Source organism: Podarcis erhardii (assembly GCF_964252035.2).
Source record: "Podarcis erhardii genome assembly, chromosome: 2".
Lineage (NCBI taxonomy): Eukaryota > Metazoa > Chordata > Lepidosauria > Squamata > Lacertidae > Podarcis > Podarcis erhardii.
Window position 1 is genome coordinate 116876168 of NC_138498.1, and position 14302 is coordinate 116890469.

General features: G+C 44.0%; 1 protein-coding gene across 1 annotated transcript; it reads right to left on the reverse strand.

Moving 5' to 3' along the window:
• Nucleotides 1-540: 540 nt before the first annotated feature.
• On the reverse strand, nt 541-13644 carry LOC309336825 (tripartite motif-containing protein 10-like). The gene is made up of 8 exons (XM_081853201.1): nt 13290-13644; nt 10814-11271; nt 9067-9162; nt 7193-7423; nt 5681-5703; nt 4098-4255; nt 3253-3285; nt 541-1290 (listed from the first exon to the last, which is right to left on the reverse strand). The coding sequence occupies exons 1-8, from the start codon at nt 13417-13419 to the stop codon at nt 776-778; spliced, it is 1644 nt and encodes a 547-aa protein (XP_081709327.1). The 5' UTR covers nt 13420-13644; the 3' UTR covers nt 541-775.
• Nucleotides 13645-14302: the final 658 nt, after the last annotated feature.

The window sequence follows — 14302 nt, forward strand, 5'->3', positions numbered from 1 at the left end:
CCTCTTCTGCATTCCTTTCGGTGAGCATCCAAAAACAAAAAACAAAAAACCCACACTAGGAATTACATCCTAGGGATGCTCTCCTTTCTAGAAAGGTTCATGAAGCAGTGTGTTGAGTGAAGAAAGAAAAACACTATGATTATTTTGTTTAATTCTTTAAGAAATAGCAAAGCCTTGGAGGCTGGAACAGGGCAGGCATCTCAACAAAAGCCATGGTGCCCCCCTCGCACGAACGTAGCTGCTTTTTCATTTCAGGGTTGCTACTTGGGTTCAAGGCTTCCACATTTCTAAATTATGCACTAGGAAGATGTGGGCTTTTTCTTTGGGGTGATGTGAGAAATTTGAAAAAAGTACTTCAGTGATAAGGGCAAGCGCTCAATAATTTGTTAAAACAAAATAAAAATATTCCTTCCAGTAGCACCTTAAAGACCAACTAAGTTAGTTCTAGGTATGAGCTTTTGTGTGCATGCACACTTCTTCAATTTTTTTATTTTGTTTTGACTATGGCAGACCAACACGGCTACCTATCTGTAACAATAATTTGTTGTTACTATTAAATAATGTGTGAGTATTTTTTGGGGGGGGGACCAATTAAATAAGTTCTCATTAGGTTTTCCATTCGTACATACAGTGGGGAAAGAAAGGTCGTTTCTTTGTTCAGGTATCTCACTTTGGTTAGAGAGGGGAGAGAGGTCTGTGACTCTTGAGATGATGTTGGACTTCAACTCCTATCATCCCCAACTTCATCTGGGCCTGTGAGGCAGATTTAGTCTCTTCAGGAGATCCTGAGGTGGGTTTTATTTCCCCACAGATAAAAGAAAGGGAGGAGGGTTTCTCCAGAAAAAGAGCCTCCTACGAATGTGTAGAGTTCAGCTCCTGAGGCAGCGTCAAAAAAAGACACACGTTCCCCTTCATAGTCCAGAGTTACCCGGATCCTCCTGGGCTCCTCACTCAGGGAGAGATGGGAAACAGGGGAGGTGCAGGCCAAGTACTCATCTCCCCTCTTCCCCACAGCCCAGATCCCTCCCTCAGGACAAAAGGCAAAGTTGTCCTTTCTCCTCACAGACTCCCTAGCGATCCCCACAACCCATTCTCCCTCACTTCCCACAGTGACTTCCCAGAAATGTCTGCCTGCTGTGAATCCCTCACGTCCCAGCACACAAGGCCCGTTGCTGAACCTCTCAGGATTTTTAGGCAGGCGTGGCTTTTTGTCTCTCCTTCTCACGCTTTTCTGATCCTCGGACAGGATGAGCCTGGCATGGGCTGTCTCTGGATCCAGAGTGACATTTGCTGTTGAGGGAAGATAAGGAAAATCAGGATTGGGCCCCTGCTGTCAATCCAGGCATCTTCCAAGAAGCAAAATCACCCAGTAAATCTTTATTCAGCTCTAAGTGAAGGAGAAGGAGAAAGGGATTAGAAGGGGCAGTGAAATATACTCAGAGTCGCAAAGTGATTTCATGCTCTTTATTCAGCTCATGGTGGTGAGGAGGAATGAATGTCCCCTCAAAGTATCTGCTTTATATACATTATTTACACAATGGGCTGCACATGATTGGCTAATTCCGGAATTCTACTGTAAGCCAATCAGGTTATGGATTCACTTCAATCTGGAGCATGATTGGGTGGTTCCTGCCCACCAATCATACTGCTGCATTCTGAATCCTATTGTTCTAGGACCAATCAGACTGCTGCCTTTTGGATCCTATTGTTCTAGGACCAATCAGACTGCTGCAGTTTGGATCCTATTCGACTCAGTACATAACACCCAGGGGAGGAAGGAATTTGCCCTCATCTGATACTCTCTGGGTGAATTGGTCATTTGGGGCTTCAGGGATGTGAGGGGTGAGAGCCCCCCAGTTCAGGTAAGGAGAGAACAACCACAAAATCTTTAATGCCCTCACTAAGGTTTACCTTTAAGGTTACCATTACAGTGGTACTTTGGTTCTCGAACTTAATCCATTCTGGGAGTCCATTCAACTCCCGAAACCTGCACTCAAGCAGAAGCTGTATTTGATGTCCAGCTTCCAAAAAATGTTTGCAAACTGCAAACATTTACTTCCGAGTTTGTAGTTTTCAGGAGCCAATTTGTTCAGCAGCTAAGCCGTTCAAAGAACCAAGGTACCACTGTACCTATTTCTGCTTCAGTTGGAAGTAGGACTAATTCTGGCTCAAGGGTCACATTTCAATCTGGGAAAGAAGCAAAATTAAGCAACCAAGAAGATTTTCTTGCCTTGTGAACTTCTGAACTTTCCTTCCATGTTGTTTTCTTACAAACATGATACCACTTCATGCACATTTGCTATCTTGAAGCCTGCCAAAGTCTCCCTGGGTTTGACAGTTGTTGTTTTAAAGCTCAGATATTGTACTGAAAGCACACCTGCATTTGTATTTCCGCATGCCTTGAAACAAGCTGTGCCTAAACTGGATCTGCCAGTTTGTAGCTTATCTAGTGAAACTTGGCTGTGGTGGGTGCCTATTGGCTAGTGCCAATATCATCACACACCTCCTCCTCCTCCTCCCACCCCCAGAGCAGTTTGGAAACTATTCTTCAATATTTGTATAAATAATAATCATAATTGGTAAACCATGAACATATATGTATAAAAGCAAATGCATGATTTTGCTCTCAGTATGTAGCATATCTGCATACAGGGTAGAGGTGGAGCACCCAGCAAAATGTCATCCTGAATGAAACTGTGCACAGGGACAGAATGCAAAGTTGTGACTGCAAAGAGATTACAAAAAGGAGCATCACACATTTTATTGTGATGACTGTAATTTTAGATGCTGCTGCTCCCTGATTTTAGTTATGATGACTGCATTGAACCAAAAAAGAGACACTGAAGAGCTCCAGAAACTGAGTGAATGGGCGGTAAAATGGCAAATGCAATTCAACGAAAGTGATGCATGAAACCTTGGGCTCATAGTAGATAGATTGATGATGATGTTGACTTAGTGTGCAGCAGAAAAAGGCAATTTCCACGCTAGGTGTCAGACGGTTTTTTGTTTTACAATAAAGCAGTGTATAAACTTTATGAAGTGAAATGAAATGAAATAAATAAAACAAAACAAAACAAAATAAAATAAACCCATCCTCTGGTCATTCAATGTACATATGAAGAACTCAAATGCCGCTATAAGGCATTTTGCCACCTATTGATAGTTCCAAAGTCTAAAGAAAAGATTATCTAACCCCCAAAGAAATACCAGTGCCCCTCCCTCCTGTGCATTTGGTCTCCACTGGAAATTTACCTTTCTGAAACTGTAGTTTGAATAACACAGCATCTGAAGAAGAAGAAATATATCAAGTTTAAACACTGCACTGCTATACCTCAATAAAGTATTGATAGAAAAGCAACACAGAATCTGTTGTATCCTTATTTCAAGTGGTAGAACAAAGGATTAACAACTTAAGAAGAAAACTGTAAAACTCAGCAATGGTAAACGAGACTTCAAAACAGCAGAATAAAAATATCCCACATTAAATCTGATTGTCTTTGAATGTTCTCCCTGAAATTGGGGTCCATAGCAGAGGGTAGCCCAAGCAATAGCAATCCTGTAACAGGATGCAGGGGGGAGATGGAGGCAGCCTTAGTGGTAGGGGAAATTATTAAAGCCAGAATTGTTAAACACCATGAGAAACTAAGCTTGCTGAGGAAAGACTGGCAGAGCTCTCATTCCAAAGGAATTGTAAATAGATGCACAATAGAAGGGGGAAATCCTGCCTTAATATACAGCCTAGTGTGGGCTTTCTTTATTTGTGGCAGTCACAATTTCTTATACCCCATAATTTTTTTCTGAGGAAAATCCAATGACGGCTGGACCACCAAGCGCAGGCACCCACAAACTTGGCCCTTCAGATGTTTTGGGACTACAACTCCCATCATCCCTAGCTAACAGGACCAGTGGTCAGGGATGATCGGAGTTGTAGTCCCAAAACATCTGGAGGGCCGAGTTTGGGGTTGCCTGACCACGAGTATGATGGTCCTACCCCTGTCTACAGCAAGAGCAAAATACAATAGAGTAAGCGCCTGGCAAGCTCTATGTTGGTCTAATACAATGCTGAGCATAAACTCCTTGCAGCCATTCTTCAATACCTTTGAAGTGCTTTATCACGTCCTGCAGATGGAGATTCACATCACAAAATCTGGAGGTCTTCCATTTTAGCTTTAGAGGGAAAGCCAGCAGATTCTGCAGTCTCTCTCTTCTCTCATACCTGATGAAAAAGAATGTTAAACTTTCAAAGTCATAATTCCTAGTAAAGGAAAAGAAAAAAGAGGAGGAAGAAAATGGTAAAAGGCCTAGAGGGACAGGAAGGCGCAGAGGAAGAGATTTCCCTTACTACAGACTTCACAGCCAGACACTGGAGGGCCAGAATAGCTACCCCAGGCCTCCCCCCATGTACATCTATTCAACACCATCAGGTAATATTGTAATACTCAGTTTCTCTGACCCAACTTCACTTCATTGATTTCCACAAGAAAGCGGCACAAATTATCCTGAGTGCGATGACATTACAACACACATTTCCTTTCTCTAGCTGTCACCAGTGAAGGTGTGGAGAAGGAAAAGATGGCTGCTGTGACCTTTAATCTGAACTTGAGTGGTACATGGGGGTTTGCTGGAGAGTGACTGAACTGATATATCTTGAGAGGAACAACTAAAACACTGGTTGCTCCAAAGAATGTAACTTTCTCCTGTTGTGTGGAAGTATAGAGTAGGCACTTTCTTAGCAAGACTTGAGCAAGGTTAAAATATTTGTTTCTTGAGGCTGCTGGTATCATGGTTGGACAACTTAGATTACTTTTGCTCTAGCACCAGATGGTCTCAGAGGCTGAGGTAGTTCTTCCACAGATGTACAACAAAATCAAATTTTCCAGTAGGGAAGGAATTCCAAGGAGCTCTGTGCAAGGGGTTACAGAGGAGAAAGTTACAGATAGGTAGCCGTGTTGGTCTGCCATAGTCAAAACAAAAAATCCCTTCCAGTAGCACCTTAAAGACCAACTAAGTTTTAAGTATAGCAGGTGAAAAGCCCTCATGAGAAACGGCTTCCTGCCCTCTCAGGCAAATGCTGCCATGCCAAGGAAGTGGTAGTCAGGGTCTGTCATGGGAGCAGAGCAGTTCATGGGCCCTCTCCATGCCTGGTGTGGTCAAGGGTGTGCCTCTGAGGTGCCTATTCCTTCAGTCAGTGGCCGTTCCCAGTGTCCTTGGCTGTGACACATTGCAGGTGGGGAGAATGTGACAATGTGAGACAGGCAGGCAGCCCAGGCCAACCAGAATTAAGCCTTCCCACTGCTGAGGTGCTGGCTCAGGAAGATGGGAACCACTCCCTCCAGCACCTGCTGCCTGAGGCCTTTGTTCCATTGCTCAAAACAAAATCTAACTTTGCCTTCCTTATGGCTTTTGAAGAGCAAGTCAATGAATACAACATCCAACAGGAGCCTCCAGCAATGTGTGGTTGGGGGAGGGAGGAAGCAGTGTTTTGGTCCTTATTCTTGGGTTGAGAATAGGGGTGCTACAAGTTCAAAAGAGAGGCCCCTATCTGTGCCAGTGAAATGATGGAGTTTGTCCAACAGTCTCTCCATCAGGAGCTTGGAGGGCCAGGCTTTATGTACTGTCTTTCTGGTCTTTTCCCAGCCTTACAGAGTGCTGCTAATGGAAATGAGCAGGATCCACTCACCTCTGCAAGGTGCTTCTCACATCCTAGAGGGGGAAAGAGAAAGGAATTCACTGCACACCACAGGCCACATTATGAAACCCCTTCAGCCCTGGGATGGATGGACTCTGGCCCTCTGATGTCAGTCTGACGCAAATTAAGAATGGATAAATATGAAGAAATCTGGAAGGAATACTTAAGTGATAAGGCGGACAGTGGTGGGAAGTAGGGGGAGGAGAGGTGGGGAAATAGTGTTATAAAAGTGTAGTTATAGGTATATCAGTACTCAAATCTGAATTGTTAAATTGTCTTATTAGTGTTATTGTGGTTTTATGGTATATGGTTTTTTTGTTGTTGTTTGCATTGAAAAAATGATTAAATTATTTTTTAAAAAAAATGTAATGGAGGTGCAGAAGCCCTTTCATGCCGAAGCTGGTGGCTGATAGGGGTGGAAATTTGAATAAACATTGTGCTTAAAATTAGATATTTAAGACCTAGATAAAAATATTCAAAATTAGGGATAAAACATTGGAAATGTGTTTAATAAGAACTGAAATAAGGTGATAAGTTGCTGGCTAAAGCATTATAAATTTGGAACGCAGGAGCGTGAGATGTGAGGAAGTCCAAAGGATGAAGAAAAGATGGGTACTGCAAGATGTTAAATTTTATGCTTGTTCTTTCTTATGTTTATTTTCTGTTTATTCTGTCTTTTCTCTATTGTATCAACAAAATTCTTAATAAAAACTATTATATATATAAAAAAAATTATAGGGGTGGAAATCGTTGTTTGGTGGCCGACGAGGCAGGGCTCCGAGCTCACTCTATCAGTGAGACAGCCTCAATCTACAACTGCTTAACGCTGCAGATTCCCCTTAAATTCGGACAATTGGATCAAAGTGAAGGGCACCCCTCTTGACAAGATGTCAACAAAGCTGCAGGTGATTGATTGAATGTGGCGTGAAGGTCCAAAAGATGGATTAACTTTGTTGCATGCACTTGCAAAGTTGTTTGATTAAAGGGAAAGGACAGAGCTGTGTTATTGCAAAGGTTCCCCAGGGACTACTCTGTTCTCACCCCAGACCTGTGGATAAGACTCTAGAATGGAGAATATGGGTTACAACTGGATATGAAAAAGCATCTGCGTGGAATAAGAATGTTACTTTTGTTAATTAAAGCTGTTGATGTACTTTGCAAAGCAAAATGAGCCTGAGCCTGGCAACACGAAGGACAGAATGTGATGTGTATGATTCTGGCTGAATAGGGGGGCGGGGTGAGGAATGTATTACAAAATGTTAAAGCTTCATGGGTATAAGTTTCATTTCCCCCTCAGTACTTGGCATGCTCCGTTGGCACTGCCCTGTGACAGGGTCTTTTTAGTGCTGGTTCCCTAGTTGTGGAAGGTCCTCCCTAGGGAGGTGCATCTGCCTCCATCAGCTGAGTCCCTTTACTACTTGTATAGATGCAAGAGGGACATAAAGGTTTGGAGAAAGCCTCGTCCCCAAGTTGAGCCTTGTGCTGTTCATGCCGCCGTTTTACCTGCAGGAGTTCACTCGCTGGCTGCTGACTCTTCTCTTCCATCTCCTGGATGATCCTCTCAAGAGAGGAGAGTTCACTGGAGAGTCTGGCCAGCTGCGCATCTCTTCTCCCTGCAATCTCCTTCTCCACCTCTTCAATCTGATTCAGCAGGTGTACTTCTTGTTCTTCAAGAAACCGGTACAGTTTTCTGAACTTCTCCATTATCTTCTGCCTCTCGGTTTCTGTTAATTTCTGCAAGAAGCAGGAAGAAAGAGAATAAGAGTCTGGAATATGGTCTCAGTCTTTACAACATCAGGAGGAGAGTTATGAAAATTCCACTTGGAGTACTCTTCCTTTTTTCAAAGACATGAAACCAGTGCTCAGGGCTTATCCACATTTCCTATTAAATTTGGGTTTTCTCTGGACATTTGCTTCAATTTAGCAGCAAGCGGCAGTTTTCACTGGGAAGGTGTGGGGAAAGGGGAAACCTGCTTGGACTCATGCTTTCTAGGCTCAGGACAAGTGGAAGTGTGGACAAGCCCTCAGTTGATAAGGAAGTCCTCTTCTTCAGGTTTTAAAGTAAACACAGTAGGGAGGCAGCAGGGTTGAACACACTAGCTCTGCCCTATCCCTTGCCATTTCTGTTGCCATCCACCTTGTGGAAGCAATGGTTTTTTTTTCTATCTATGGACGTTCCTGGTACAATTCTGAACTTGGTATAATTTGCTTTTTACGTTGGTCAGAGAGTTTCCATGGACCTAAAACAGTCCTCACTTCACACTGGCTACTAAGCCTCTTGGGATTGCCAATCAGAAGTTCCGTGCAACAGAGTAAGCTCCCGTTGCTCTGTCCCAGCTCCTGCCAACCTAGCAGTTCAAAAGCACACCAGTGCAAGTAGATAAATAGGTACCACTGTGGCAGGAAGGTAAACAACATTTTCATATGCTCTGGTTTCTGTCACGGTGTCCCATTCCACCAGAAGTGGTTTACTCATGCTGGCCACATGACCCAGAAAACTGTCTGTGGACAAACGCCGGCTCTCTCGGCCTGAAAGTGAGATGAGTGCCCAAACGCCATAGTTGCCTTTGACTGGACTTAACTGTCCAGGGGTCCTTTACCTTTACCTTTCTTTCATGACTAGTAAATGACTAGAAACAGAGGAGAAGCGGGGCGGATCTAGCCTGTACATCCCCAGCACTGTTCTGTTTACTTTAAAGTCTTGAGTCGACTTGAGCTTCCTAAAGATTAAAGATAGTGCACATTTAGAAAGACATTTCTTTTAGAATCTGTAAGGCAAATCAGAAGGTTGCAACTAATTTATGTTCTGTGTATGTGAGCTGCCTCATGGGGAACAGTTTCAGTTCAGCTTGGCTTCAAATGCAAAATTACCTCATTAGCAGTTTCTGGGGAAAAAACATGCAGAGAAAAACTCAGCAATTTTTTGAAATTCACATTTCTTTGAATTTCGAAATGCAGTTCTTCAGCCAAGTAATAACTACAGAAATGCATATACTAAGGTAAAGTGTGCCTTAAAATGCATTTATTAAGGCATAGAAAAAGGAATAATATTAGGGGAAATTGCTTTGCAAAAAATGTGTATACTAGGCAAAATTGCATGCAACTACTACTACTATTACTATTATTTTCTTATACCCCACCCATCTGACTGAGTTGCCCCGGCCACTCTGTGTGGCTTCCAGCAAAAATACGGGGGGGACGGGCACATCAAACATGAAAAGCTGCCTTCAGATGTCTACAAAAAGTTATATAATTATATAACTCTTTATAAAGCTATATATAGTTGTTTAAAACATGTTAGCAGAAATTGCACTAAGATGCTGATTGATTTTCGTGAGGACTTTAAAAAAATAATAACTACTCCTAGTGACACTTACAAGGAGATCTTGGCTTTCTTTTTCCGTGTCAGCTTGACAGGCCAGAATTGTTTCTCTCTCTTTCCTCAGAATCTCCAGACGGCTGCAGATCAGTCCCTAAAGAGGAAACGAAAGCTCAGATTGTGATTGCGACTGAGAGTAGCATCTGCAAAGGCTCTTGTTGTTGTTTAGTCATTTAGTCATGTCCGACTCTTCGTGACCCCCTGGACCAGAGCACGCCAGGCACTCCTGTCTTCCACTGCCTCCCGCAGTTTGGTCAAACTCATGCTGGTAGCTTCAAGAACACTGTCCAGCCATCTCGTCCTCTGTCGTCCCCTTCTCCTTGTGCCCTCCATCTTTCCCAACATCAGGGTCTTTTCCAGGGAGTCTTCTCTTCTCATGAGGTGGCCAAAGTACTGGAGCCTCAGCTTCACGATCTGTCCTTCCAGTGAGCACTCAGGCCTGATTTCCTTAAGAATGGAGAGGTTTGATCTTCTTGCAGTCCATGGGACTCTCAAGAGTCTCCTCCAGCACCATAAAAGCACACTTTTTAATGAGAACTAAGAACTGTGTCTCCTCACCCTGATCTAACCCCTGATCCCCAGTCGCTGCTTTGTTGTGGAGAAAAGGTTTTCATTTGAAGGGTCAAAAGTAAATACAGCAGTGACTCTCCAGTGTGGTAGAGTATTTGCTTTTGAATACTGGAAACCTCAGGAGGGGGCAGAACCCAGAAGGGTTACCTAGCTGTCTGACCATGATAAGAGGCTGCTGGTCTAGATGGGCCTTTGACCTGACCCAGCCTGGCTCTCCTTATATTATGGTGCTTGATCTGGAAGGATATGAAACTTGAGGTTTCATCCAGCATGTGTTAGCTTTTGGAAAGTCCTGGATTAAATGCCAATGGCCTCACTGCTAATCTTAAATGAGATTGTTTACTAACACATCTGCATCCAGCATATAGTTTTGTATTTTTAAGAAATTTGAGTGCTGTCTTCTTTCCGCGCCAGCTGGTGGCTGGTATCTGACTGTTTAGTAACATATTTTTCTTTCTTTCTTTTTTAAAAACATTGTCACCTAGTGTAGGGATGATCACGGAGTGGGGAGTGGGGTCCGGAGGGAGCACACTCCCCACCCGCAGGCAGCCTCAGCCTGCCTACACGCGTGACTTTGGGGTGCGGAGCACACACACCCCTCACAGACAAAGCCATGGCTGTCTGAACATCGTTGCCTCTGTCTAACCTTTTGTGGTCTCAGTAGTCTGCGGTGTCCTGTCTGTAACCTTTGTCTCTGAGACCTTTCGTCTCCTTCGTCATACACTGTGCAAGGGGAAAGTGACGCGGTGGAAACAGTTGCCAAAATAACTTTGTACCACCCCACGATCTCGGGACCAGAAGATGTGTAAAGGTCACAGCCCAAAATGTATCTGCCTGGTTTGCATATTTGTCTCAATAAAAGGAGGCTCCACAGGGCTGGCCAGCAGCTTGCATGCAGCTCACCTGTGCGCAGCTCACCTGCTTTATCAACTCCTGCCTCATGTCCATCGCTTCAACCTAGCTCAGGATTAAGGTTTTTAATATTTTACAGCATTTTATATTTTATTGGTGGTGGGGTTTTCCTTAAAACTTACAGTTGTTCTGTGTGTTTCCAAGCTGTTTAACAGTACACAATAACACATCTAATTGCCACGGGAATTGCTTTCCAGCCACATTGCAATATTTCACAAAAAATTGAAAGGATTGCATTACTAAGTGTCAAGATAATTTCCTACCTTGTATTCCTGGGCAGCCTCTTCCTCAAGCACCACAGTGTGCGATTTGTGTTCTGGGGATCGTTCACAAGCCACACAAACCAATTTTTCATCTTCTTTGCAGAACAGTTCAAGGTACTTCTTGTGTTTCACACACATATCCTTTCCCCCTTTATTTAACTGCAGGAGTTTAATTTTTTCTACTATACTTGCCAGCTGCCAATTGGGGCGGAAACTCCCTCTCTGCATTTGGGCTCTGCAGATGGGACACTCCAAATGCCCCATAGCCTGTTCTTCCCGTATCCTGCAATAATTGGTGACGCAGCCCTGACAATAGTTGTGTCCACAGTCCAAAGTCACTGGATCTGTGAGGTAGTCCTTGCAGATGGGACACAAGGCGTCCTGGTCCATGTCCACAGATGGTGATGCTGAGGCCATAGTGGGTGAAGAGTTTGCTGCTTTGTTGATAGAAAGGGAAGCTGTAATATGACAAAGTAAAGAGAAGCAGCTTGAGCAGGGCAGAAACCTGCAAAAACCACTGGGCAATAAAGATTTCCAAATCTCTCTTGTGGGAGTGAGTGTGGCTCACTGTGGCTGAAATAAGAATATTGAGAGGTCCCTTCAAGGGGTTCACCTTCTTAAGGAAGACTGGACCTTCGGAGAGAGTGCACCTTTTAAGGCTCAAACCAGCCAGGAAATGAACAGAGACCAGACCAGGATATATGAAAGCAAAGCAGCTATAAGTCTGATCTTTATTAAAGCTGTTGCAACAGGGTGCTCCCCCACACGCAGGAGAGAGGAGGAGGACTCAGGACAAAGGTGTGCAAGCCCTTATATGGACTTTGAAATTGCCTACCCTGTAGCTCAAGACCACCCCCAGAAAGATCATACATACATCACAGAAGGGGTGTAGCCCAAGACCACTACCCCAATACATCATACGTACATCATTAAAGGGGTAGCCCAAGACCACCCTTTGCTTGACACTAAAATGGCGCAAATATATGTCGGATTTGTTTGTTTTCTGAAAACGTCCCTATACGGTCACAAGCAAAGTGCACGATGCTGGCACTCTAAACTCACTGTGAAAGCAGAGAGCAACTGAAAAACAAAGAACAGGAAACCAGTAAAGTCACCAGTCAAGCCTCTCAGAAAACTGCCAGGGGGCTGGGAGCATCTGTGGAGGAAGTGATTTTCATCAAGACTTCTGGAGAAGGAAAGGAAAGGGTTAGTCCCAGTGAACATTTTACCAACCCTGACCAGTATTTCCTAGCATGAGACATTTTTAGCATCCTGTCTAGCCTGGCCTTTTGCTTCAAACAGAGACTGGGGTCCAATTGTAAAATACTCACCCCTCAACTAGCCGTCTCTTGTGAACAGGGATCTGGGTTGATGAACAAGAGGTTCTGAAGTTTTTGCTTCCTCCTGGTCACTTCTTCCTGTTCCCACGCACTTTATTTCTGAGGGGACACAGGTTATTTTATGTTACAGATGTAACCACAACTAGAGTTTATACTCTGCTCCTGGATGAGCTTGATTTCCGTCACTGTTGGGGCCATTCATTTTCAGAAAACTGTCTTCCTGAGTTTCTTCATGCAAGATGACACTCTGGCTGGGAAGTTGGATTGTTCATACAGGTGCAAAGATCAGACAGCAAAGTCATGGACGTTCGCAGCACTTTATGTGAGTGCGAGTAAGAGAGAGTTTTGGTTTTGATCTGCTGAGAGGATGCAAGCGGATCTTCCGCTGTGGGGATCCACAGCAGTCTCTGTAAATAGCAACCATTAAGCAAAATGACAGGCAATAAAGCAATCTGCTTAGACAACTGTGTGTTGCTCATCAATCCAGACTCAGGTCCGATTGCCTCACTCTTAGCTGCAAACTGTATTTCACCTCTGCTCAAAATCTGGTCGGAAGTGTGCCAGGAAAATCTGTTTATGGCAGCCTTCACACCATAAACGCCAACAGTCACCCTGCAGGATGGTGCGTCCTGCAAGTGTAACACCCATTTCCTCTCTGCCCTTTCAGCTGCATGTCTGACAGGGTGGGTGAGAATGAAAACACACTTCATGCTTCCCTTTTTCTCTTTTTCAAAGCACACGGTTAAATTTTACAAAGCCCAGCTTTGGTGAAAGCTTCTCTTTGTCAGTAAGAAGAAATGAGACAGAAAGTCTCTGTTAATAGATCTATATTAGGTGAGGTGACTGCCTTTGGTGGCAGGATCCACAGGGGCAGCAAATCTGGCCTCCAAGGAATGCATGATTGTGGTACATCCTTGGAGGTCGGATCTGGTACCTGCTCGGCAGCCCCCCATCCCAGGGCCTCCTCTGCAGCGGCCTCTCAGTGAACAGGAGAGGCTGCTGATCTCCTCCCAACCCAAGGCAGGAAATGAGGTCTGGGGTCTGGTCCTGGCCGGTGTGATTCAGAGCGGGCCCCTTCCCAACATGTTAAATAGGATGCAGCCATTTCCCACAATTTAATCTAGAAATGTACTGACCTTGGACTGCAGAGCAATGGCATCCACCATGAATTCGTTGCAAATGAGAGGAAGTGATGTTTCCCCTTTTCTGTGTTTTTTTTTTTGCAAAATAGTTTCGATTTTGGACGCTGTTTCTCTCCTCCCCCATTTCCTTTCCATTGCTCCCAAGGTTGCCTTTGGTGCTTGAGTTGGGCTGGCTCTCCTTGTGTCACTCGCTATGAGATCTGAGGGAAAGCAACATGGATCTCTGCCTGGTCCAGAAGAGAAAACCTTTGGGCTTCAGAGAGATGCCCTGCTGGCTACTGTGAGAGAGGTTCCTGGACTGTGGAAATGTAAAGAGAAAGAAGTTCCTTTTTATCATATGTGGTGGTCTTGTAGTAAGTAAGGTTAAAGCTTACTGGGAAATGATATATAATGAATTGAAAAAGATGATTAAAATAACTTTGGGGGAAAACCAGAAACTTTTTTCTTGGGAATTATATACCTAAACAGTACATAAACTTATTCATGTATGCTACCACAGCAGCAAGAATGTTACTTGCCCCAAAATGGAAAGAAGTAATCCCAGCGAAAGAAGAATGGATACAAAAACTTATGGAATATGCAGAAATGGCGAAACTTACCAGGAGAATAAAAAAATCATAGAATCATAGAATCCTAGAGTTGGAAGAGACCACAAGGGCCATCGAGTCCAACCCCCTGCCAAGCAGGAAACACCATCAGAGCACTCCTGACATATGGTTGTCAAGCCTCTGCTTAAAGACCTCCAAAGAAGGAGACTCCACCACACTCCTTGGCAGCAAATTCCACTGTCAAACAGCTCTTACTGTCAGGAAGTTCTTCCTAATGTTTAGGTGGAATCTTTTTTCTTGTAGTTTGGAACCATTGCTCCGTGTCCGCTTCTCTGGAGCAGCGGAAAACAACCTTTCTCCCTCCTCTATGTGACATCCTTTTATATATTTGAACATGGCTATCATATCACCCCTTAACCTCCTCTTCTCCAGGCTAAACATGCCCAGCTCCCTTAGCCG